A 26,635-nucleotide genomic window follows, 5' to 3' on the forward strand; every position below is an offset into this window, starting at 1 on the left:
CACCGCCGTCCTCACCGCCGCGACCCGGAGGCGGAAGCCCGGCGCCGCGACCCGCTGCGGGGCGGCCGGGAGGAGGAGGGGGAGGAGGAGCGGACGCCCTCACGCCCCGACGGCCTCGCCTCCCTCACGGCAGGGAGAGACATGCGGCCGCCCCGCAGCACCGCAGCCGTCCTGAGCCAAGGCCGCGGGGAAGGCTGGGGTTTGGCGGGGCTGCTTGTCCCCGGGGCGGTCGCCTGCCTCGTGTGGGCCTGCGGGGCCCGGAGCCCGCCGGAGGCATTCTGCCCCGCGGCGCTGGGCCCGAACGCGTCGCGCCTGGAGCAGAGCTGCGAGAGGGAGCGGGCGGCTGCCGGCATCGGCGCCTGGAACCTGGGCTCGGGGAGCCTGCTGGGTGCGCGCCTGGCACGGGGTGGCGAAGACAGGGGCGGCTGCTGCTTCTCGTAGGGAGCTGTAGTAATGCAGAGGTGCAGAAGACTGAGTTCAGCGTTAGTGCAATAAGCTGGCAGCGATTTCAAGTACCCAAGGCTGTGTAGCCTACAGAATTGCTGTAATAGCAAAGGTTATTTCCATATTGCTCCCGTATAAATTATTAGAGGTGATGACTCGGATAGGTGAGGTCCCTGTGTTTGCTCAGCACAGAGCAGAGGAGCTGAGGGCAGGCCTCATGGTGGCTGCAGCTCCTCACAGGGAGCGGAGGGGCAGCGCTGAGCTCTGCTGTCTGTGACAGCGACAGGGCCCCAGGGAACGGCATGGAGCTGTGTCAGGGGAGGGATAGGTGGGGGTCAGGGAACAGTTCTGCACCAGAGGGCGGTGGGTGTGGAACAGGCTGCCCAGAGCAGTGGACACGGCCCCAGGCTGCTGGAATTCAAGGAGTGCTTGGAAACCACTCTCGGGGTTTGGATTTTGGGTGGTCCTGTGTGGAGCCAGCGGTTGGACTCAGTGATTCTTGGGGGACCCTTCCAACATGTTCTGTTAGGATGAGGATTTCTTCAGGTGGTGGATTTGTATGCAGGCATAAGAGCAACAACCAGTGACACACTGCATGGCAGCCATCTGAAGCAGGATTTGCTGTTAAAAAGCGTTGAGAAACATGGCTAACAGCAGGTTTCCTGAGATAATAACTTCAATTTTAATATTTTAAGGATGGTGAGGCACTGGCATAGGGTGTCCAGAGAGGTGGTGGGTGCCCCGTCCATGGAGACACTCAGAGTCTGGATGGTTGAGGCTCTGAGCACATGGTCGAGCTGTAGGTGTCCCTGCACACTGCAGGGGAGTTGGACCAGATGTTCTTTAAAGGTCCTTTCCGACTCAAAACATTCTGTGATTTTACAAATCAGTGACTGTGAGGCATAGGAATTTAACACAAACCTGTAAGAGTATTGCAAGGAGAAATCCAGATCGATGTTAAAATACACAGTATTAGTCCAGTGTTATAGAACAGTATTAGTCCTGTTAGATGGGTCAGAGTTTGCAACTTTGCATATGTATGCTGCAGCAAGAAGTGCATCCTCTGACCCATTCATTTGCTGTTACATTGCTCAGAGAAGACTTTGGACTGTTACCTGGAGATCATCGCTGCATGTGGACTGTACCGCAGTTACCAGTGCACAGTGACTTCAGCTGTTTGCTGCCTTGTTCAGTTGTGGATGTAGCTCTTCTGGCTGCTGTAAATACCTTGTAGAGTTGCATATAGTTGAGTGCAGTGTATAGCTGTCTTAGAGTCATAGAATCCTTAGAGTTGGAAGGGACCTCTGAAGGCCATCTAGTCCAACTCCCCTGCAATGAACAGGGACACCACAGCTAGATCACGGTGCCCAGGGCCTTATCCAGCCTGGCCTTGAAAGTCTCCAAGGTTGGGGCATAAACCACATCTCTGAGCAACCTGTTCCGGTGTCTCACCACCCTCACTGTAGAAGATTTTTTCCTTATATCCAACCTAAATCTGCCCTCTTTGAGTTTGAAGCCATTTCCCTTTGTTCTGTCACCACAGACCCTGCTAAAGAGTCTGTCCCCTTCTTTCCTGTAGCTCCCTTTAGATACTGAAAGGCCGCTATCAGGTCACCTCGCAGCCTTCTCTTCTTCAGGCTGAACAGCCCCAGCTCTCTCAGCCTGTTCTCGTAGGTGAGGTGTTCCATCCCTTGAATCATTTTTGTAGCCCTCCTCAGGACGTGACAGGTCCACATCTCTCCTGTACTGAGGACTCCACATCTGGATGCAGTACTCCAGGTGAGGCCTCACCAGCGCAGCGCAGAGGGGCAGGATCACCTCCCTGACCTGCTGGCCACACTTCTTTTGATGCAGCCCAGGATACGGTTGGCTTTCTGGGCTGCGTGGGCACACTGCTGCCTCATGTCCAGCTTGCCATCCACCAGTACTCTTGAGACTGTTCTAATCACACTTGATTGAAAATATGTTTTAAAGCTTAAATCAGTCTGCTTCTTCCTTTAACTTCACGATTCAATGCATCCTTTGAAAAACCTCAAATTCTGTAAGACCCTAAATTTACCTGGGCTTGCTTTTCATGAAAGTTTACTTTTGGATACAAGGAAAAAGTCTTTTGTGATGAGGGTGGTGAGACGCTGGAACAGGTTGCCCAGAGAAGTGGCTGATGCCCTGTCCCTGGAAAATTTCAAGGTGAGGCTGGATCAGGCCCTGGGCAACCTAATCTACCTGTGCATCTCCCTGTTCATTGCCGGGGAGTTGGACTAGGTGACTTTTTTTTTTTAACCATTTCTCATGTGTTTCTTACAGATTATTTTCCAATTGATCCAATCCAGGAAAATTATGTCCGTAATGTGAGAAACTGCATTTTTTCAATTGTCTATCCCACACCTTTTAAATCCAGAGTTCTTCTTGTGGCTGTTTCACAAGTTGGTATTATTTTGGTTCCTCTCCAGTTAATAACAACTGTTAAAATATATCTTAAAATACATTTTAATATTCATAAGCTGTTTATTGTTAAGGTGTCCATATATACTTTAAACAAATAGAACATTTAAAACATATTGTGAGATGTCTTCTGATAACATTTAGAAAGCACATTTTTTATCACTGGAATTTTGATCGTATTCAAGTACCATATGTATTATATTTTTCTCCAGGAGGTTATTGAAGATATTTTGGATCTTCATATATCTGTCAAAGAAACATCTGATTTTCTTCAGTTTGTCAGCGGTGAGAAAATGTTACATGGGTCTGTTCCATTGGCCCATAGGTACGGAGGTCATCAGGTAACTAACACTTGTTCTTCCAGGTGGAATTATGTAGTTCTTTTAAAGTGGATACTACCTTAAATTTTATTATTTACTTGAATTACAAGATATATGTGCTTGTAAATATATGCGTATGTACCTGTAAGTACGTGAATGTGTGTGGACATTTAGATGGCAGGTCTACTCTTTGTGTGGGCTACGGATAGAAGAGAACTACAATACCCTTTCATGGTACCATGTCTGCTTTCTCTGCTTCTGTTTTCCCAGAAGCAAATTATTCTTTTAGTTTCTGTTAGCTGCAGAGTCTGCTTTGTAACCCACAGCCTGACAAGCTGTGATTGGTGAGAGGTGCTACTGGCTCAGAGCAGCGAAGAAGGACAGAGCCTCACTGAATTCAGCAATAGCACGATTTAATAAGAGTTAAGTTTCATTAAAATGGATAAAATTAGTCATGGAAAAGAGTGGTAGAATTTGATGCGTAATTTCCAGTTTAAAAATGTATATATTTTACAAGCCATGTCGATTTAAAGGCTCGTTATGCAAAAGAGACAGGCCTGTAGCTGACTTTGTAGCTGGAGGGTAGAGGGGAAAATATGGGGATTAGTGTGTTAGTCTGTGGTTTTCTGATTCATTGTTGGTGTGTGAAAGTACCGCTTTAGGGATCAATATCTTAATTACTCCCTGAGCAAATGTGTCATTGTATTGTGTAGATCACAGTGAACCTACATGCAATTTGTGCTGCTTAAATTTGACTGCTGTTACTAATAGAAGAAATGACTTGATTTTCGTTTTTGTTAGTTTGGCAGCTGGGCAGGTCAGCTGGGTGATGGAAGAGCCCACTTGGTTGGAGTGTATACAAACAGGTGCGATGTTTTCTGAAATGACTGCATTACTTCTGTATTCTGTACAGCTGTTTCATGCAAACCCCAGGGTGCATTCTTACAAACTCTCATGGTGTTTTTGCAGGCGTGGTGAGAGATGGGAACTACAGCTGAAGGGCTCAGGAAAGACCCCATACTCCCGGTGAGTTGCAGTTAATTTGTGTGTAACAAAACCGGATGTTTTCTGTTTTAGAATTGCCTAAATTTTATAACTGATTTATTATTCCTTTGTTCTCCATAGGAATGGTGATGGAAGAGCTGTTCTTCGCTCTTCTGTGCGAGAATTTCTGTGTAGTGAAGCTATGCACTATCTTGGAATTCCAACAAGCAGAGCTGCTAGGTATTACTCTTTTCTTTTTCACAGCATCCTTAAAGGTAATTTTGTGTCTGAGTTTCACTGAGCACCAATAGAGCAGGACAACTGTTTTCCACAAGGACAGATCTTTCTTTTCACATGTATCTGATTGGAACCCTTAGATATTTTTTTAGATAAAAATTTCCAGTAATAATGAGCTCCCGCCATTTACCCATTCACTTTTATGTTTGATATGCTTTAAAGTATTGCTTTGTTTAAACACTGTATTGTGTACTGTCTTTGTATTGTGGTGAACAGCTGTTGTATACTTGTAAGAGTGTCTTCACTCAGTTACCTTAATTTGAAATCTGGTTCATTTGTGAAGAAAGTAAAAAGTAGAAATTAGTTTGAGTAATTGTATCTGACACAACTCCCCAGAACTCTTCCAGAGTCAGGCCAAACAGGAAAATGTTGAAAGTAACTCTTTCTGTGTTGTCATAGTCACTTTCTTGCAATTATTAAGATTGGTAGGAAAAATGGTTAGTAAATGGGTAATAATATTGGGGATAGTCTTGAATGCAGATAATTACTTCCAATTTCTTATTTATATAAACACTCCATGAGCAGAGAGAAAATTGTATTAAAAACTCATTTAAAACCAATTCTATTTGAGCCAGAGGACTAAAATTCACTCATGTAGATGACCTTCTGAGAATGAACTAAACTGAATTTTTCAGATGATCGTGTTTAAAATGCCAAGCTTGTGACCCCACGTTCCAAGGGGGTCACACGTCTGTACTTCAGAATTTCAGGCTTTAAAGAAGTAAATGTACTCTAGAAGAGGCCAGTACCCAGCTGCCACATGTCAGGGTTTCTTTATTTGCAGAGTGTCTGCAAATCTCTCTAGCATTAATTCTAACACCTTTTTCTGTTGAAGTGTGGTGTTTGTAAGTGACGTTTTTGCCGGTTTATTCACTGACTTCACCTTGAGAACCTTTGCTGTTAGCTGTTGATGCAAAATGTTAAGTCTGCCTGAGTATCAGCAGGAAAGTATCTGGCAAGTTTACGTCCTTTCTTTGCTGTCGTTTCAACAAATTGTTCAGCGCTAAAACAATGTGAAATTACCACTTAACTGTGTACAAATTCTATTGAGTACACAGTGTGCTTCGGTTCTCTGCAGGCAAATTGCTAAAATGCGTGGATCTCTTAACTGCTGTACAAGCTCTCCCAACTGTTTGTGAGACTTCATTTGGAAAAATCCCAGCTGATGTCCATATTCTTCCCAATGGGGAGCTGTAGTACTGAGGTTGGTGAGATTCACTTAAAGTTCTTGTAACAAGAGTTCTTGCCAGAATTGCAGGGAAAAGCCTTACAGCTTATTCCAGAACACCCAGCAGGTTGGTTCGCTCTATTAATTTCAAGTACAGTCTTCCCAATGGGGTGCTACAGTTTATGACTACACTGCTAGCTAAGGAATGCTTCCTCATGTGGTACCATTTTAGTCACATACTGGGACTACTAGTTACAGCAGCATCAGGGATTAGGTCAAACAAGTAAGCCAGTATGCAGTCTTCAAAGTGAGATGGCCCTTATGTGCACAGCTCTTGGTGGTCATGCAGAAGAGCATCCACGGCACTTGGAAGCATGAAGTCTAGCCCTTAAGTTGGAGTTAGAGTTAGTTTGGGATGTAGTCCCTCTGTTGGTCAGCGAGTGCTGTTCCAGCTGCTGAAATAAGAGTGATTTCAGTGCTCTGTTTCCTGTTGCCAAGTATACCTCTGAACTGCTGCTGTACAGGTAGTGATACTTATAAACTGCAGGGGCCATTCAAAATCTATTTTTATAGTGGTAACGGGGTACCTTGATGTGGCTGCTCAGCTATCTGGCAAGCTCTTAAGTGTTATTCGTTCATTAACTTGTATTAGTAACTAAGAAAATCTTGCTGCCCCCTTGGATTTTCTGTGAGAAAAGTGCTAGTATTCTGTAGGAATTTGGCAGAGTGTGTGCTAAGAGTTACGCCAACAAAAAAACCCCTTTGAGCAGAGGTCTGAAGCAGTAGAAGTGAGTACTGTTATTATCCTGACTGCTCTCCCCTCGTGCTCTGATGCACACAGTGTTCTACTGGTGTCTGGGGTCTTTTTGAACTTTTTTTTTGTTGAACGATTAATATTTCCTTCTTCCAGCTCACTTATGTCAGCACTTTTTATCCTTACTCATAGAGCCATAACAATTGTTATATGACTGCTTCAAAAACAACTTTTTTTGGAAAAAATGTCCTAGCGTTGCTCCAGTAAAGCAACAGCACTGAGTGTGGAACTGTAGGCAGAGTACCTGCGGCCTCTGGTACTTTATCTGAGGCATTTTTAATTGTTTGCAAAGCCATTGTTTTAATATTTTGACTTCCTTGTATTTTTCTCCTCCTTTACCTGGAATAATTCACAGCTTTTTCTTTGCAGTTAGTAGAGAACATTCGGTTTGGATAGCTTCTAATGCCTTCAGAAATGCAGAAAAAAATACTAATTTAATTTCAAAGCCATAGTTACTGTCAATTATTACTGTTGTAAGAATTCCTTCTAATTGCTCCCCTGTGGGCAGCCTGTTCCAGTGCTCTGTTACTCTGGCAGTGAAGAAGTTCTTCCTTGCATTAGTATGCAACTTCCTGTGTTCCAATTTCTGCCCATTGCCTCTTCTACTGTTGCTCACCACCAAAAAGAATCCGCCCCCATTGACTTGACTTGACTCCTGCACTTATATTTGTGAACAGTTATGAGATCCCCTCTCAGTCTTCTCCAGACTGAAGAGTCCCAGGTCTCAGCCTTTCATCATAAGAGAGATGCTCCAGGCCCCTCGTCATCTTTGTATGAGTAGATTCCTGTCTTTTTTGAAATGGGGAGCCCAGAACTGGACACATTATTCCAGGTGTGGCCTCACATCTGGAGGGCAGAGTAGAGGGAGAGAGATCACCTCCCCGACTTGCTGGCCATGTCTTTAATGCACCCTGGGATACCATCAGTTTTCTTGGCCACCAGGGCACACTGCTGCTCATGGCTAACCTGTTGCCCACCAGGACACTCACGTCCTTCTCCGCAGAGCTCCTCTCCAGCAGGTCAGCCCCCAGCTGGTACTGATGCATTTCTCCCCAGGTGTAGGACTCTACACTTGCTCTTGTTGAACCTCATCAGATTCTTCTCTTCCCAGCTCTCTGTCTGTCCAGGTCTCTGAATGGCAGCACAGCCTTCTAGTGTGTCAGCCACTCCTCCCGGCTTCATATCATCAGCAAACTTGCTGAGGGTGGACTCTATCCCTTCATCCAGGTCATTGATGAGGATGCTGAACAAGACCAGACCCAGCACCAACCCCTGGGGAATACCGCTAGTCACAGACCTCCAGCTAGACTCTGCACTACCAGTCACAACGCTCTGAGCTCTGCCGGTCAGCCACTTCTCAACCCACCTCACTGTCTTCTCATCTGCCCCGCACTTTCTAAGCTTCATTACAAGGATCTTGTGGGAGAAAGTGTCATAAGCCTTGAAACAGTGTCAAAAGCCTTAGGTTTGCCTGTTGTCCTTTTCTGTGTTCCTCTGAGGAAAGTTTGGTTTTGTCTTCTGTTCAGTCTTCAACTACCTATAAGATACCTTAATTACCTGCATTACATTTCCAGTATTGTGACATCCCGCTATTTTGAATTGAAAGGCCTTTCTCAATTAACAAAAAGCTAAACAAAAAGCAAAGAATAACTATATAAGTTGAGGTAATTTTTTCCTGCTCTTAGGCTCTCACACCAGAAGTCTTCTGTGCCTATTGAAGGAAGAACGCTTCCTTCAAAAGATAACACCAGGCATTCCTTCTGCAGGATGGTTAGTGTAATCTCAGTTGCTTTGGGGAGAAAACTTTCTACATGTTAACGTTAGGAGAAAATGATGCCCTCGCATGGCTTGTGGTGATTGATGCAATTTTCTTCTTCTGATAATAACAGAAAATAGAGTGAAATTACATATTTTATTTTGTAAGATGAGTGTAAATTGTGACACATTTTAGAGCAAGCACAATTGGTTATTTTCCAAGCACTCACAAATCTCAGTATTTGGATAAATGGGAAAACGTATAGGATGTGCAGAACTCTAAGGCAATTGAAAGGAAGATATTGTTTTTAGCAATTCAAGTACAAGTAGCTGTGAAGAAGAAAGAAATAATTATAAAGCATCATCAAAATTATGCCTTTTTTGTGTGTTGGTACTATTTGCAGAGTTCTCAACTACTAAGGATCCCAGATCTGTCTCTGAGGTTACTGAGACAGCAGTTTTGGCTCGTATTAAAGGCAATCTGATGCAACAATTTGGCTTCTCATTTCTCTGTCTTTCCAATTTTGCTGTTGTCCTCAGGGGACTTGTGGCTTATTTACATTATCATCACACTCATCAGTCACTGGGCTTCCAAATGAATGCAGTGCTTTTTCTGAATGCTACCCTCTCCCCAAGAACAATGTAGGGAATGGAAAATGGGCAGCACTGTGTAAGTGGAAAGGGAAAGCATCGAGCTAATGAAGCTTGGTGAGCTGCAGTTTTTCTGTTTCCCTGTGTCATTTGTAAACAAACTACTCCAGCAAAAGGAATTTCTGAAATAAATAGTTATATAAAATGTAGCTTGATCTCCAGTGTATATTAATTTTCCCATGGTAACTTCTTAATTTTCATTTCTTCTTTCTTACAGCTTAGTTGCAAGTGACGATGATGTGTGGAGAGACCAGTTTTACAATGGAAATATTAATAAAGAGAGAGGTAATGAACACGCTTCAGAATAACATGATATACCACTATACCTTAATTCCCCATTGCAGAAATCAACCTTGTCATGTGTGTGTAATAGGCTTCATTTCATTTATTGAGATAGAAAACCTTTTCCAGGAAAATCAATCTCAAACGTATCTTAGATAAGGAAGCGAAGCCCTAGGAACAGACCTGCAGATTGTGGCATGTATTGTAGTGGTATACATTTTTTCACGTGCCATTACAAAAATGATACTGGAGTCTAGGGAAAATTTCCATCATTCCACAGGCAATGCCGTAATGATGGGGCACTACTGCGGCTGCGCCATTGCTCCATCCTCTAAACCTGCTCTGAAAAAGAGTGGTGTGGCACAGCATGGATTAAAATCAGAAGTGTTTTACTCTGGTTCCTTCTTTGTTGCTACCATCTGTGGGGGAGTTGTAATGTTAATGCAGTACTGGAATTTTGCTCGTATTTGCTGGTATAATGCATACTATTAAACAGGCGAAGATGTGGAGGAGTAATCAGTACCAATTGCTTTCCAGCAAATTAACCCTTATCATTAAAACATATGTGTAGTGAAGTATTCACCACATGTACATGTATTCACCAGTTATGTGTTGAGCATACTTCTAGAAGTACTTGTTTAACTATGCGTATGTAAATTATTTGTCAGTAGGAAAAAGCAACATGTAATAGATCTACTATGGGATTATTTTATGTTGCTGATACTCCGTTTGCATTTAAACACCTATCTGTATTTAAGGTGCAGTAGTACTCCGTCTTGCCAAATCGTGGTTTCGTATTGGATCCTTAGAAATCTTGGCTCATTCTGGGGAACTGGACTTACTAAGGTTTGGATTTTGTCTTTGTAGTAACAACATTAGTTCTCCTAACAATCAAGCATGTATTGGAATGCACATATACATTTGAAAATCAGGCATAAATTATATAGAAAGGAAAACTGCATCGTTTAGAAAGTTAACCTACTGCATTTTTACGAACATAAAAAGTTTCTGAACTCAGAGATATAAAATCCCCCAGGTATTTTTTTAAGGCCTCAATCTTATAAAATCCAAAAGCTATTATAGCTAAAATGGTTCTGGTAACTAAGCATTGAGAAGAGGGGAAGCTGTATGTTTTGGTAAGATTTACAAATTTAGAGAATAAAGTCTTAGCTTCTCAGAGCTGTCTGTGAGGCTGAATCAGAAGTCCCTAGCCTGAGTTTGTTGTATAAGCTATGCCCTCCAGGAACACATATTAGGTAAAAATTTATTGCACGAGTTTAAACCTCTTAGCAATATTAATTTCTGTATGTTACTTTATCTCAGGCAATTAGCATGGCAGATGTTTTGTTTTAGTGGTGATCGTTCCTCTGTGGAAGCAATGTACCGATTGGTAACAACTTGCAATAGCAATTGTTTTGGGGTGCTTAAAAACAAGAAGAGAGAAGTAGCAGCTGTTGCATGTTGTATTAATTGGTAGTTCAAGATGACTTCCCATGTGACTCTACTGACTCTATGCTGTCTTTCCCCTCCACCTCTCCCCTTTTTTTTTTTTCTTTGAAATCTCACAGGAGTGTTTTGTTGTCAACCGAAAGATTGAATTAAGGAACTGAATTTAAAATGACACAGCACTGTTTTTTATTGTTGTTAAAGTGTGTGTGAGCAATTGGATTTAATGAGCTTGTACAGATCTCTTGTGCTCATACAGAACAGGGGCCCTGGGCAGCCTGGTCTGTGAGGCAATACATCGGTCACCCCTCCAAGGGCTGGGTTGCTAGGGACTCTACTAAAGCGATCACGGCTTGATGAGAGTTCAGTGATTTGCTCTACCAGCCTGATTAGAAGGCAAAATATTGGTGTGCGCAGCCTCACAAGGTCCTTGTGAAGACCTCCAGCCTTGCCCAGGTCCAGCCCTTCCCTGGGTCACCTACCCACGTGGAGGTGGTTCTCACAGATGCCTGTGCCGGTGGCCCTGGCTAGCTCTAGCAACAGCAGTCCTACATGGAGCTCATAAATGTAATAAGTGCCAGCTGCTTTGTTTTAAATCTGCAAATGGAGGCATCTGATAGGCATCACAGTTTTTAATGTATGTATCCCTATTTCCTTAACCTGTTATACAGGAATGCTATGCACTTTGTAGGGGAATGGCCAGCTATTATGGCAAGTAACCCCACTTTGTAAGAATTCAGTCTTAAAATTTTCTGTGTGGAGTATTCTGATCGTATTACTTGTAATGATGCAGCTTTTTTTTCCACAAGTTACTTCTTTCCTGAAAGACTGATACGATAGTATGTTAAACCATATCCCATTGTGCTCTGGAAATGCAACACATGGGAATAGTTTTAAGTCAGTGGCAGTCTCCTGTTATATTTATAACCAGAACATTAGGTTGTATCTCTTAAGTATTTGGAAGGGCTTAATCCAAAGCTCACTGGAGTAAATAGATGGAGTTTTCTAATGCCTGTTTGCAGTAGGCCATAGGTCAGCATTTAAGTATCAAAAATTGAGAGTTCTGAATGCTCAATTCTAAAAGTACCAATTTTGTTTAATGAATTCTCCATCTCGTGTTACAGGAGATTGCTGGACTTTATCATCCAGGAACATTTTCCATCAGTAGTCCCCAATGATTCAGATAGGTATCTGGTGAGTCTTTCTTGGAAGTTATTTTTGTTTTCCACAAGCTTGTGAATAAAGCGTTGTTCAAAGCTTTGCAAAGTTTGCAGTTTTATAAGGTTTCAGCATCTGAAATAATCTTCCAGGTTTTATTAATAAAAGCCTCATTTACTCTTTGGTTGAAAAAACAAAACAAAAAACTGCTTTTTTTTTCAAAATCAAATACGAGCATCCCTTTTTCACCATTTCTGTTTATGGAAATGTTTATTTGGAAGCTTCCATTCTCCGTTACTTGCTGTTCTCTTACTGCTCAGACTTTTAAGTGAGCAAAGGTTACAGTGTGATGAATTAGGTTTTTCCTAATGTTGAAATAGTATATATCATGTCTTTTTTTTTTTTGAGACTTTTACACTTCTTTTAGTATGTCCATATGTACGTAACTATGTACTTTTATTGCATCTGTATGTACTTATTTAACTATAGTCTTTGCTGAATAAAGCCATTTTGCAGTCACATCATTTAGGAAACGGTCCCAGCTGGCAGAGCTCAGAGATGCACATATAAAAATAGAATGTACAAAGTATTTCTAAAGTTGATCAAATGTTTATATTGCTTATTGGATTACGTAGTTTTATGTAAAGTAAAACATGTGTTTGATTTTAGGGATTTTTCTCTACAGTTGTATCAGAGACTGCAAATCTGATTGCGTTGTGGATGTCTGTGGGTTTTGCACATGGTAAGCTGCAGTAGATACCGGCACAGTGTTGGCTTTACAGGAGTGACTCTATAATTACATACCTAAAGATGGCTTTTATTTGTTCCTTTGTTCTGCAGTCCTTCTGATGTCCTTGCCTACAGCAGAATCTGTTATGCATTAATACTATACAATTCTTTTCATAACAGAGTTGAGATAACTTCCTGATTTTTCAAAGTATGACTTTAACTGACAGGAACAAGGAACACAGCAAGAGCATGGGCTTCTCTGTACTGTTGTGATTATCTGATGTACAAAGATGTATATGTTTAATCGCTCAGGATTTGGTGCATCTATATCAGGACTTGTCCTTTTATCGTGTATGTTGTGTGTAGGATAGAGTGCTGTCCACCTTGGTTTCAGGTTTGTATTATGAAAAATAAAGTAGCACTGTGTTGCTAATACAGCACACAGTCCGCATGCAAAGAAACTGAGGACATGTGCAAGATGTTGTTTCAATACCATGTCACTATGAAAGGAAAAGGAAACAGTGCCACCTAGGTATAGAAACCAGGTGCAAGATAATATAACAAACTGCTCCTAATTGTCATTCTTCAAACGCCTGCTAAGTCAAGAATAAAAGAGACAAGTTTGTTTTCCAGAATCTGGTTTCTGCAAGGGAACTACTCTAGTTGTCTGGATTCAGTGGACTGATTTTACAGCAAATCTGGAGGCTACAGAGTTGGGTGGAACATTACCTTTTGTTTCTCCTTGTTGTTTAATTGTAGGTGTGTGCAATACAGATAACTTCAGCTTGTTATCCATAACAATAGATTATGGTCCGTTTGGATTTATGGACTCCTATGACCCAAGTGAGTGTAGCATCTGTTTTTAAATACCATTTTTGACTAAAAATAAATTACATTTATTAATTTATGTAATTTCTGTGTGCATTACAACTCCTAACATTGTTAGCAGAAAAATCACAAGAATGTGTATTGTTTGAACAGCTTTAGGGGGAAAAATATATTAAAGGCCAGTTTTATAATATGCTGCAGAGGTTATGTTTTGATTGCTAAGAGTCTGAAAATAAAATATCACTATTAAACCTGTTTTCATGAAGAATGTTTCCTATCGGATTTCACTGATTGAATAGAGGATATAACAGAAACCTATAAAACTAAAAATTGCATATTGCTGTGAGCAGCCTATGGCAAAAGTTGTATACAACTCTACATGCATTATGCTCTGGCTTTGTAGTCACAGCAGCTCTAAGGAAGGAGAAGAAATCAAACCAATCCTGTCATGGCATGCACATATAAAGCTGAATATATAAACTCAGTCAATGTGGGATCGATTAACGTAGATGCAGCATATACATAAATGCATTACATTTGATTATTGGTAGGAGATTTCATCTGAGTAATTTTCAGAACCAGTAGTGGCTAGTTGTCTTGCAGTCTGTTTTCATGAGATTGCAGCCTCAAATTAATGAAAACTTTAGAGTGCAGATATTATTTGAGTTCTGTTGTATTGAAAAAACAGGTATTTTCTGGCTTTAGATCTTTTCCTTTAGGGCAAGTTGACCTCCAGCCAGCAAGTAAGTACCCACCAGATACTCATTCACTCCCCACTACTGCAGGATTAGAGGGAAAATTGGAAGAGCAAAGACTTGAAGAAGCTCCTGGGTCAACTTAAAGTTATCTTCGAGTTGGAAAGTGCCACATATGATGTATGGAAGTTAATCTGTGAGAGGTGTATTTCTTAGGTTTGCAAATATTAGATCATGAGTTAATCCACTGTAAATAAGTATCTTTGTGATCTGAGTTTAAATATTTGGGTATCTTCAGCACTTTTATTAATTTGCTGCCTAGGTACAAAAACGAATGCATGTCAATATTTTAACGTTGACTGTTTATTTGAATTACTCTGTTGTGGAAAAGCAATGTTTTGTTTGAAACAGATTTTGTTCCAAACACGTCTGATGATGAAGGGAGGTATAAGATAGGAAACCAGGCAAATGTTGGGCTGTTTAATCTGAACAAGCTGTTACAAGCTCTGAAACCTTTATTGGATCCCAGGCAAAAACAGCTGTAAGTAATCATTTGAATACCTAAACGCTTAAAAGAACCAAGGGGATGTGAGGCTATCTAATCGCCATATGCATGGGAAAGAAAGAGATTAGCTTTTAAAATCACCTTTTTCTAGGTGGAAACTGATCCTGAATTAATTATTGGCTAGCATAAGGTAGAGGGAGGAGGGAAGTTTTCTGTTAATCACAAATAATGGCAAAATCTAGCTGGAAGCCTGTCCTAGATGTCGTGGGGCCTATTCTCCTTTCCCTAATGTAGGACCTGTGCCTGTAGGTTCCTATTATAGGTTTTCCTAGTGTGTTTTTTAAGGTGGTTACATATGAAGTCCATCCAACCTTCTGAAATAATGCGGTAGTATTCCAGCATTCTTTTGTAAAGATTCCTGATGTAAATCTTCTTGTGTACGGTTTAAACTCATGACTTCTTACTCAGTATGGAAATGAAAGACAGATTACATTTTTTTCCTTGCAACAGCTGTTGATGTATTTGATGTTTCCTCTCAGTCTTTTTCACAACACGTATCTCAGTTGATTCAGAATATCAATGTTTGTGAAAAATCAGAAGTGTCCATTGCTTAGTTTTCAGTAGGGTTATGCCCACAGTTGTGTTGTAGCTCCAGAGAATTTGACGTGTACTTTTTTTTCTTTGCAGAGCTTCCCAGATTTTAGAAGAGTATGGTGAAAGCTATTATGCCCGGTATGCAGTTCCAGAGCTCAAACCCTGTAGTCGCAGTACTTCAAATTACCATGTGACAACTTCCTTACTGTGCTGCTATTTTCAGTTTTACAGCGTTGTTCAAAGCAAAACTGGGGCTTCTTGGGGACAGTGAGGATGATAACTATTTGATTGCTTTTCTTCTAAAGGTGAGTTTGTTCTGCTTATCTTGTTAGCGAACATCTGAACTAATGATACTCCATACTTAAAAACATTGATACAAGTCTCTCTGCTTTGCTAGCTCATGGAAGATACAAAGGCTGACTTCACAATGACATTTCGACAGCTCAGTGAAATTACTGCAGACCAATTAAAGGAACTTCATATTCCTGAGGTATTAATTAATACGGGCATCCCATTTTAGGAACGCTCAATATCAAATGAGTGAATCAGGTTGGACAGAACCCTGATGTAATATGGAGAATGTTGTTCACTTTCCCTGGGAAGTGCCACTGTCTTTCCCTAACTTCTGACTTAATTCTGTTCATCTTTGAATCTAATCTGAAGTGAGAACAAGTGAAATTAAAAGGCCTTCTTAGGGAGCAGCATGAGCTTGTGTGTGGAGCGTGCTATGAAGATAAGGGGTTACTGTTTCTTTTTCCAGTTTTGCCGTAGATAATTAAATGATCTTGGCCAAGTCCTGTGACTTTTAGTCTTTTGTTAAGAAAAAAGTCTGATCTGACCTGTTCTGTGAATGTGAAGCCATTGATGGTTAAAAAGTTGAGATTTTTGTAAGCAAAAAAGCCCAACCAACCACGCAGAAGCAAAAAAGAATCAACAAAAAGAGTTATATCTGTGGAATTAATCATTTGTACAGGAAGAGTAGACTGTGTGTGACAGGAAGAATGGAAGCCTGTCTCGTACAGTATGGAACCATTCTTAGATTTTCACAGTAGTGCCATTTTTGGCAACTGTATCTTCCCCTTTAAAGCTGCAGGCTCAACAGCTATCAATCCTGATGCAATTGTGACACTGCTGCTATGCTCAGGGTCATCTGCAGCCTTCACTTGGTAGCAGGTGACTTTCCTTTGTGTTTTTTTTTTCCATGCACTTTAATGGTGGAGCCCACAAGTTCTGAGACGCAAAACTGATGTGGTGTCGCAGCAGCAATTTTATGCGGCTGAAGATTTTAATTTTTTTGAAATTTTTTACATAAAACTGTGTTCTTGATTCATAGACTTTGTTAGTAGCAAAGTACATTCTCTTACTGATTTGTACATTACTAATGTTATTTTTTCAAATGTAAACAAAAATTGATCTAAAAATGCTCAAAACCTTTGGGAACACTGCAGGAATCCTTACATTTAGTAATAACATTTTGAAATTCCTGCCATGCTGAACCCTGCATGGCTTTGAACAAATGCGTGGATCCTGTTCTCACCTGCTGCCTGCTTCCCTGACCCTCAGCTCATGATCACTTTAATATTAAACTCACTTGTATACTCAAATGTGGTTTTCATTGTATTCTTTACTCCCAGATGTAATCGAACCTTTATTTTTATTTTTGCTTTTGCCTTACTCACCATCACTTTCGCCCGTTTGTTTTTTTTTGTTTTGTTTCATGTATATCTGCTATTTATTTCCTTTTATCTCTGTCCATTACTTTCTAATCTGTTCTTCCTCTCATGTTCACTTTTTGCATTTAAGCTCTGGCTGCTTTCTCTCAGCCAAGCAACATAAGGCAGCTGTTCAGTCAGGGAAGCCCGGTTTGTGGTGGTTGTCCAGCTCTGAGGTGGGAAACTAGACGATCTTTGAGGTCCTTTTCAACCCAGGCCATTCTGTGATTCTATGGGAAGCCCAAGCTCTGGTTTCTCTGCTCGCCTTTTCCAAGTTCTGTCTCCTTACCTTTCTTCCCTCCTATTGTTTATAATCTTCTCCAGTGCCTGGAGCTTGAAGTTACCCTTTTTCCCCACACTTCATCTTTTTTTTATCAGTATCTGTTCCTTGTTCTTTGCAAATAAGTCTGATCTATGTGCAAAGAGCGGAAAAGAGTAATACCTACGTGTAAGTATTGAAAAATAAAATAGGTCAAAAGATAAGCTCAGGAAAAATAGGGGTCAAGTGAGGAAGGTATTTAAGTGGAATTTGCTTTAACGGGAATGGATTAATATGGATGTCGAAACAGAGTAAGTTAAATAGTGGAAAAGACACAAGTAGAATTTGAGTGAGAAAATTTGTTGAAGGTTCATCGTATATTTCTCCTTTATATGCTCTCAACATCTGATTGCACATTTCAGTTTTTGCTTAACAGGAGTCAGGTCCTGGTTACCTGTCACTAACCTTTTCTTTCCCTTTAGGAGTTCTGGGCGCTGCAGGACCTGGGAAAACACAGGTTGTTTTCAGAATGGGTTGCTATGTACCTCTCACGATTAGATGGGTAAGCCTGATGCAGTTTCAAGTTTAAAAGTAACACCAGCTGTGCATTTGCCAGAAGATGGCAACTTTAGTCTGTAATGATTGATGTGCTCTTTAGTGGGACTGGCAAACTACATGATTTGTAATGCCTTTTTTTTTTTGTCTTTGTGGTTCTAGATTGTGCTAGCTTCTGTAATAATTACTATTGTAACTCTGATTTGACACAGAAGTACATAAGAATGAGAAGGGAAGAGTGGTCTGTATTTGTTCTCCTTTGGGGAATGATTAAATTTCTTCAGTAAATAGGTTTTGTTAAAATACAAGTCCTGTACATTCATTCCAAGAATCAGAAAGTCAGGCTGTGCAAATGCATAGGAATGGGCACTGTTTCATTGCTGGCAATATGTTTATTTTTTACAAATGTGATAATACTGCCTTGGGATGAGAGGGATGGAAGTTGGATGGCTCTAAGGCTGCGTTTGGACGCTGCTGTTGTTGCATAGATAGGGACATTCGTGTTAGAACTTCCTACCAATTCTTCTATCTTAAATCAATAAAAAAATCCATGCACTCTTCTGAGTTGTATGTGCTATGCATGGCTAACAGCAGTGGAAAGTACATATCAGAAACTTGGAAATTTTAGTCAGAACCCAAGTTCTGAAAAGGTGGCTTCGGGGCTGATGGCTTGAGAAAGGGTTAGGAGAAACATGAAAGAGGAATGAATATACAAGTGAATGTTTGTTGAATTCTTGTGAATCAGCTGGTGGAATTAGCTGGTACAACAGGAGAAAGGCTGGAAGGTGACTTGAGTAAGAAAAATCTAAGAAACTTTCACAGTAGAAATTTTCTTTTGTTTTTATATTTAGGAACAAGGGTGATTCAGACATCAAGAGAAGAAGAAGAATGACAAGTAAGTAAAACAATTCAAAGGAAATAGTATGCTTAGAGATGGCAACCACCTTCTTACACAGATTTGTTGCTGGCCCTCCAGCCTGTTCCATGACTTGGTTCCTTCATTTGTTTTTTTGTTCCTTTTGATACCTTTAAAGACCTTGGGAACTATTGGCTCATAGGAACGTGCTTGGCTGTATTTCATGATGTCTCAAGTGAGGCTTTGCTCAGAAGAACATGATTCTTCTCCTGTAAAGAACCTTTGATAACATCAAGAAAATGTTTTGATAGCCATCCTGCGCTGGCACAGTGGGCTGGGATTTGTATGTGTGTTCAAATATGTCCAGATGCTTTTTGTATAATATAAAGAATTCATGCTTTTGATAGGCACCCACTTTATTTATTTAGTGAAGTGGAGGGAAAAAAAACCTCTTTTAATTAGGAAAGTACTGTCTAGTCATAAGAGGAAGGTACGGTTCTCAGAGATTAAATATTCTCTTTTCTCCCACCAAGTTACTCTAAATCCAAAATGATACGTAGCTGTCTATCACAGCAGAAATAGTGGTTATGAAATTGTAGGGGTTGGTCGTTGTTTTTTTGGTCTGCAATTAGCTGTGGTAAACTTGTGGAGTTTGCCTACCAAAGACAATAAGCAACTGAAAATCTCTGGACAAAAGGGAGTGAAGTAAATGGGGTATCTGTCCAATTCTGCACCAGAGGCAGTATAAGCTTTGTTGTCATACTGCATTGCAGGTGCTTTATTCACATCTCTAGCAGGAATGGCTCTCCTCTTTCATTAGATATTGATTGGCTGCTTTGTTCAAAAGCTTCAACTGAGTTAGCTGGAAGATGGCAGGACATGGTACTGAGTTTCAGTAATAAGGTAGATTTTCAAACTGATGTTCCATGTGTTTTTAAGAATGCTTAGTATTTTACATCTCCTTTTAGAAAGTTGATGTGAGAACAGTTACCGAGAAGGCTTGTTTTATTATTTGTGTTCTAGTATGGCTGGAAAGTTTCAGCTGTGGGACTCTGAGGCTTTTAGCTCAGCTACTGTTTTGAAGCTCCCAGCTTTGCTTACATAAAATTTAATGCTGGGAACTGTCTAAACACACTCTTTCTATGCTTGTTATGTTTCTGTGTTTTTGTGAATCTGCTTTTACAGAAGATTGACGCTCTGAGTTTTTGTTCGAAAATCAGAAAAGCCCCCAGTTTGGGGATGATGTAAACCAGCATTGTGTTTTTCACACGCATCTCAGAGGATGTTATGGGATAGGAGGCAGACCAAGCAAGGGGAATGTTTTGTCCCGCACTTGGCTGCTGGTCTCAGCTTTGGTAGCAAACCAAAATTTGATATGTGAAGATTTGTGGATGAGTTAGCTAGGTTCTATGTAACTGGTCATGTTCCTGCAGCACAGCTAGTAGAAGTTACTGACAGGCTACTGAGAGCAGTTCGTTATTATTTTCTATAAAATTGTATTTTTTAAGCAAAGATCAATACACTTCGTTACATTTCTGCTAGCTTCTCAGTTCTTTACCCTTCAGTGACCCCACCATGAAATCCTTGCCACCTAAGCCCAATACAGTTGTGCATTTTTTCACAGCAATTAATGTTAAAAACTGTCATGCCTCTCTCTGGATTTTTATATGAGCTGGTAAGTCCCACTGAATTTCTTTTTGCTGTCCTAAGTATTGGCTGCTCTTGAATACATTGCTGTTAACAGCTCATTATTCGTTGCCTTTCCCTTGTCATTAGTAAGTGTTGAAAAATATCTTAAAGTACATTACCTTGAAGCATCTAAGTTGATCACATATCATTATCTTTATTTTTTTCTCCCTTGACTTGGTTTTTAGTTCTTTGTAGTGCTTTGTCTTGTATTGCATAACCTTAGTTCCTTTTGGAGTTGATAAAAAAATTTTGACAATCCAGGTCCCAGTAAAGTCTGTCACTGTATTTCTTTATAAAAGAAATACGTTAAAAAAGAAAAAAGAGGAAAAAAAAATCGTAGACCAGATCATAAAACACTTGAAAGGGCAGACATTTTCTTATGCTTCATCCTTTTCTTATCTGGCATTCCTTATTCTTTCATAATTATCTTGTCTCTGGTGTTAGTTACAGATATTTTTAATTCCACTGTGAAACTTGTCAATTTGCAATTTTTTAAGAGTATATTTCTGGGACAAATACTCTCCTGCTAATATGAGTCATGGCTGGAACGTGGATGATCATTTTTGTATGAGTCATGTTCAATTATCCCCCTTTTTAATATTCTTTTTATGTATTGTTCTCATACTTAACTACTGAAAACCATTTACTGGATTAAATAAAATGCTCAGGCAGAGCAAATTATTTTACCAAGTGGCAAAATAAGATTTTTTTTTTTTTTTTAGTGGTTAGGGCAAGGTGTTGTTACAACTATGTAGGGGTGATCAGGATTCCCAGCAACCAATGGTATTTGTTGGTTTTCATTTAATTTATGTAAATACATGTAGCACAACACTAACGTGAAGAAGAAGAATTCCTGTATCTGAATGGACTGTGTTTCAGTCTTAATTGTCAAGAAAGTTAGGACCTGGACATAGAATCATAGAATCGTTGGAGTTGGAAGGAGGGACCCTTAAAGGTCATCTAGCCCAGCTCCCCTGCAATGAACAGGGACACCTACACTGGATCAGGTGCTCAGAGCCCTGTCCAGCCTGACCTTGAGCATCCCCAGGGATGGGGCACCCACCACCTCTCTTGGCACCCTGTGCCAGTGCCTCACCACCCTTACTGTAAAAAACTTCTTCCTTATATTCAGTCTGAACATCCCCTGCATAGCACCAGCATGTCATTACGTAAGCTGCCCAGGTCATATAATGGAGGAACGCTCCTTTTGTCTGGCTTTGTGCTAGTGCTGACAGAGATGGAGCATGTCTGGTTTCAGCCCACGTTCTTATTTTGCGAGACAGCTTCACCTCTGTTTTGGCAGGACCATGAGTGGTCAGAGTTCAGTACTTACAGAAGAAAGTGATTTCTGTCCTTTACTTGTTTAAATGACGTAAAGGCACACGCTGTTGTATGTCAAAACTGGTGGCTTAAAATGGCTGTCATTCAGTTCCAAACATAAAGAATTTAATTATATTGCAATACATAAAATAATCGTGCAGTGTTGTTTTCCTGATTACATAGCTTCAGTAAATTCTAGTTTATTAGCTGGTTAAATGGAGCATTCTTTAGAGGCTGTGTGTATTAGAGAAGTCTGCTGGCTGTGCTCGGCACTGACTGTGTGCAGGGAGCTATGGAACATGAATTAAGCCCTGTGCTTGTCTGACCACTGAACCTTTGGAGGAGTGAGGCCGCGCTTTTTCTCAAAGGCATCAATTATCTGGGTAGTCAACAAGGATAAACAAGTCAAAGAAGCAGTATAAGGAGATGCAAGTGGGCTGCCTGCCCACTTCCCGTCTTGGTGTGATGGAGAGACAAAAAGCCATGGGTTGAGATAAGGACAGCGTTAACAGGTAAAGTGAAAGCGGCACAGCAAAATAAAGAATTCATTTGTTACTCTCCTTCAGCACGCAGATGTTCAGCCACCAGGAAAGCAGGGCTCATCATGGGTAATGGCTGCTTGGGAAGGCAGACCGTTGTCAAAGCAAGACTTACATGCAAGCTTGAAAAGCTTGTTACAATTAATCTGTAATGTTTTAGTCAATAATTTAAGGAAAAAGTGTTTCTGAAGCAGAATCCTATGCTTTAATTCTGGAGGAAAAATAAGAGTTGATGTTACGTACTAAGAAATTGATAATAAATGTAGTGTAGGCTTATGAGAACTTTCCTTGGTGTGCAGTTTGTCAGCGCTCCATAAGCCGTTATTTACCACCCACAAATGTGTGGCTGGGGTTTTCGGGGTCCCTGCAATCTCCCTGCCACTATTTAGACACCGTCAGCCTGGAACACCTCACAGAAGTGAAGCCGTCGGCACGGGTGTTTCCAAAACAATGCAGCAGAAACTTGTGGAGAAAAAGTATGAATTACAAAACATAAAGAACAGCAAAGCTGGAACAGTAGTTTCTAAGAAAATACAACTGACGTGCAGCATTAAAGATTTTCTGGCCTACTCCTTGATACATGGTAGAGAAGAAGGAAAATCTAGGTACATACGTGTATGCTTTATGTGTATCTTATTAGCTCCTTCTTACACTAAGTAATACATCAATTTTTATGATCTCCGGGAATATAGTGACAACATCAAAACCTGCTTCCCAGCAGTGCGGCGGGAACATAGGCTGTGCCAAACGAAACACTTCAGAAGAGCCTGCTGGTGCTCGTAGCAGGGAAGCCTCTCTGAGTCAATCTGATGTTCTTCTGCGTTTTCTTTTACACGGGGGTGATGCGACTTTGGCATTGCTCCTTGAGCAAATTAAAAAGTACTTTTAGCAGCTCACAGATAAATACATTCGTTCTTTTTTTCCCTTTTATGCAATTTTTTGTTCTGCAAATTAAATCTCCCCGAAGGTTTCGATGACATTTGCGGTGACTGTGATTTGCTTCTATTGATTTTGTCTAACTAAATTGAACACGATTTTCTTTTGGTTTCAGCTGTTAATCCCAGATACGTGCTGAGGAATTGGATGGCGGAATCGGCAGTGCAGAAAGCTAACTTGAATGATTTTTCAGAGGTAAAATTAGTTATTTCTTTCTTGAGATATCTGCTAGTAATTGACATGAATGTTAATGAAACCGTTGTTGCATTTGCTCTTTGAATCCATATTATGCTTTGACCGACACTGTTTTAGGTCATAACTTTAATATTAGCAATAATATTATTAATAATGCTAGCAATATTAGGGGTATTAAATTGTTTACCATAATAACGGTAGCACTGCTAATAGCAATCAACTCGTGGAGTTGTTTCTGCGGCCAGGAGGGTGCGTAATGCGAGGTGGCAGAGACTCCTCAGATCTGCAGGAAAGCGTTCTGTGTGAAAACATACCCAATGTAATTGCTTCTAGGTTCACCTCCTGCAGCAGGTCTTACAGCGTCCCTTCCAGAGGCAGCAGGCTGCAGAGAAAGCTGGCTACGCCCTGCGCCCTCCACCTTGGGCCAGGGGTCTTAAAGTAAGCTGCTCGTCCTGAGGGAAACTCGAGCAAGCAGAAGAACTGCTGGAGCTCAGACCTTCTGATGGCAGTGAGGAAGCAAGCCTCACCAAGGGAGGTTCTCTCCCTTACGTGTTGTGGACTGGAATCTGCTGCTCTGCTAGACAAGTTCTTGGGCAACTTTATAAAGTCTAAAGATTAAAGAAATGGACCGCTATGTATGTTTGCGTCAACAAATTACATCAGCATTTGTGACTGGCTTGGGAGCGACTTGCCCCGAAGTACGTCTTGGTGTCTTCACCAGAGACAGGTGTGTGCTAAGGCTGCCTCTCTGTTCTCGTTCTCAGTCCCTCAATTCGTTCTTTGTATTAGAAAGATTATAGGTGCATGGATATCATGACTCAGGGAATTTTCACAGGTGGCACGTGGAAATGGGCTTCCATGCAAGTATCACCATGTATGTATTCTCAGGTCAGTAAACCTTTTGTATTCAGCCTCCTGAAGGTCTGACAAAGGTATTTCCAAGCTGTTACTTTGTAGCATACCTTGGATTGTAACCAAGTAGGGCTCATCCTTGATTTTAGTCCAGGGTCTTAGTTTGACATTCCAATTCCAGATCATGAAACTTGGTGTATAATTAAAATAAAATTAATACTTAAGCAGTCAGGTGCAATATTATGCTACAAAGCTTATAGCAAAATTCACTTATGGGGCTTTGTTACTTCTTGATGCTACCTCAGCTCTTTCCAGATCCAAAATGGATTGTTTTAGAATCTCCACGTGTCCTGAGTGCCACTTGCATCTGAAATGGAGGCTAAGTGCTAAGATTAGCAATTCATAAATCTGTTTCTATATAGGTATAATTAGCCAGGGGAAAGTATATTATTAGAAGTCTTCCACTGACTGAAAAAAAAACCATGAATGCATTTGCTTCTTAAATACAATCAACGTAAGTTATTTGGGATGTTTTTTTCCTCGGATATACGGCTGCTCAGACTGAGTTAACTCCTTTTGCAAGCAGTAAGAGCTCCTGTGCAGCCACTGGGATGGGCAGTTGAGGCAGCACCGCCCCAGGTAAGAGCAGTGGGCTGGGGGGGCTTCTGTAGAAGCCCTGCTGCGGCTGGAGGTATTCACGGCCAGTGGGAACACTGCTGCTGATACCTGTTCTCCAGTAATTTGAGAGCAGCATGTTTTGGTGAAATGTTCTCTTGACTATTCCTCTTTCATAAAAATCAGTGCTGACTGTTGCAGGTAATCACGCTGCCTTAGGGTTTTTTGCAAGACCATGACAATTTGTAAGTCTTCACTGTGCTGAATCTCTTCTGTTCTGCTTGTCTCTCTCAAAGAGAATGCGTGTTTCCAGTTAGTATGAGGCTGTTAATAGTAACACATAAATAAGAGTTTTCTCCTGTACTTTTTCACTGAGAGGGCGTTGAGGCCCTGGCACTGCTGCCCAGAGAAGCTGTGGGTGCCCCACCCCTGGAGGAGCTCAAGGCCAGGTTGGATGGGGCCCTGGGCAGCTGCATCTGCTGGGGAGCAGCCCTGCCCACGGGCAGGGGTGGAACTGGATGGGCTTTACAGTCCTGTCCAACCCAACCATTCTGTGATTTTCTGGTTGGTTCTATGAGGCTTTTGCCACATCATCCTCTTAAGTTTCTACTTTTTCTAAAAATGTGTGGAAAAGAATACTTGAAAAACACATGAAATTATCTCAACACTATCAAGGAGAAGTGAGTCCACGTCTTGCTCAATATTTTGTACCACCTCACTTTCTATTTCTGGGTTAATCATGATGGTCAATGACTACAGTGTAAGCATTAATACAGTGTTTCATGATGTACTTCCTGAAATTCTCACGTTGCCTTCTGCCTGATGCTCTGGAGCTGCCTCTTTCTTCACATTATGTAAACACAACAGTGATGCAGAAGCAGAGGGGAGTAGAAGTACTGAGCCTGGCTGAGGTATTGGTACTGTCCTTTCTATAGCAGAGGGCTGTCAGGAGATTCAGCAGTGGCAACCTCCACATGCAGACTTCTCTTTCCCATGCCATTCTTGCCTTTTCACTCCTATGAAAGCCAATGGAAAGCTGATCTCTTGGTAGGTCCTTCTTCCCTCTCAGAGATGTAAGAGCCTGAAGAAGATGGCTGCTGAGACTGCTTCCACTTGAGCTCTGGAGAAAGGTAGAAGAGAACATGCTGCAACTTCAGGGCTTTTTAGACCATCACATTGCAGCCTCTGATAATGTACATACTACCCAGGCCTACAGGAGTAAGACAATTTCATATGGCAATAATTTAGATAGCCAAGAAGGGATTGATTTCTTTTTTTTTTTTTTTTTTACAAATACTTTGATTTACAGTCTTGAAGATCTTTCTCTACTTCGCAGCATCATTTTTGTGCAAAATGAAGGCAGACAATTATGTATCATTGAGATGGTGGCCCTGTTTTTGAATGGAAAGTTGGAATACTTACGTTTCAGAAATTCAGTGCAATCATTCTGTACACAAAATAGTTGATCGAGGCCTCATCACTGCAGCGATGGAATCGATCTCTGGAGCATTGCTCAGGCTTTGATTCTTCTTGTTTTGAAGACAGCTCAACTGTTTTTTCTTGTGAAGCATTAAGTACGTGAGTTATGATTGACCAAGGACATGCAATGTATAAAATTGAGTTTATTGTGCAGTAACAAAAGAGAAAGGAGGAAATGGGGCAGGAGGCTGAGTGTTTTTGGGAGAAGAGTGAACGCTGGGAAAGCCGTGTAAAAATCTCAGTGCTCTGTGAACTGGGAAAGCAGCTTTTTGTGCAGCCATGATTTAAGTTGAAGCTGAGTATATATTTCATAAAAGAAAATAATTTGGTTTAAAAGTGCTTGGATGGCAGACAGCTGTTCTCCTGTCCAAATCAAATTTCTGCACTCCCGATAACCAGTCACAAAACCCGCGGCTCTTCTGCGTTAAGTGATTCTGCGCAATGTTTATACCAGTTAGTTATGGAAAATAAATGGGAGATATAGATCCCCTGTTATCATTTTAGCCCTTAATTTTT

General features: G+C 41.0%; 1 protein-coding gene across 2 annotated transcripts; it reads left to right on the forward strand.

The window, feature by feature from the left end:
* LOC110393835 (UPF0061 protein azo1574-like) lies at window positions 41-25,430 on the forward strand. Of its 2 annotated transcripts, XM_021387180.1 has the most exons (19): window positions 41-388; window positions 2,749-2,867; window positions 3,099-3,227; window positions 4,008-4,072; window positions 4,176-4,232; window positions 4,332-4,430; window positions 9,093-9,160; window positions 9,916-10,003; window positions 11,728-11,797; window positions 12,431-12,503; window positions 13,250-13,333; window positions 14,425-14,554; window positions 15,206-15,250; window positions 15,336-15,417; window positions 15,510-15,602; window positions 17,566-17,645; window positions 18,490-18,533; window positions 23,094-23,173; window positions 23,507-25,430. In XM_021387180.1, exons 1-19 carry the CDS (start codon window positions 142-144, stop codon window positions 23,627-23,629), a joined length of 1,776 nt encoding a protein of 591 aa, XP_021242855.1. In that variant the 5' UTR covers window positions 41-141; the 3' UTR covers window positions 23,630-25,430. The 2 variants fall into 2 exon arrangements, with proteins under 2 accessions (XP_021242855.1, XP_021242856.1); XM_021387181.1 differs by lacking the exon at window positions 41-388 and adding an exon at window positions 2,247-2,631 and having other exon boundaries at window positions 2,749-3,227.

Source organism: Numida meleagris, chromosome 2 (assembly GCF_002078875.1).
Source record: "Numida meleagris isolate 19003 breed g44 Domestic line chromosome 2, NumMel1.0, whole genome shotgun sequence".
NCBI lineage: Eukaryota > Metazoa > Chordata > Aves > Galliformes > Numididae > Numida > Numida meleagris.

Excerpts from the sequence above, each read along its gene's own strand:
- LOC110393835 (XM_021387180.1), top strand. The coding sequence starts at position 142 with ATGCGGCCGCCCCGCAGCACCGCAGCCGTCCTGAGCCAAGGCCGCGGG. Across the intron at positions 2,868-3,098 it reads TTCTTGTGGCTGTTTCACAA|GAGGTTATTGAAGATATTTT; the intron begins GTTGGTATTATT and ends ATTTTTCTCCAG. Across the intron at positions 18,534-23,093 it reads GAGAAGAAGAAGAATGACAA|CTGTTAATCCCAGATACGTG; the intron begins GTAAGTAAAACA and ends TTTTGGTTTCAG.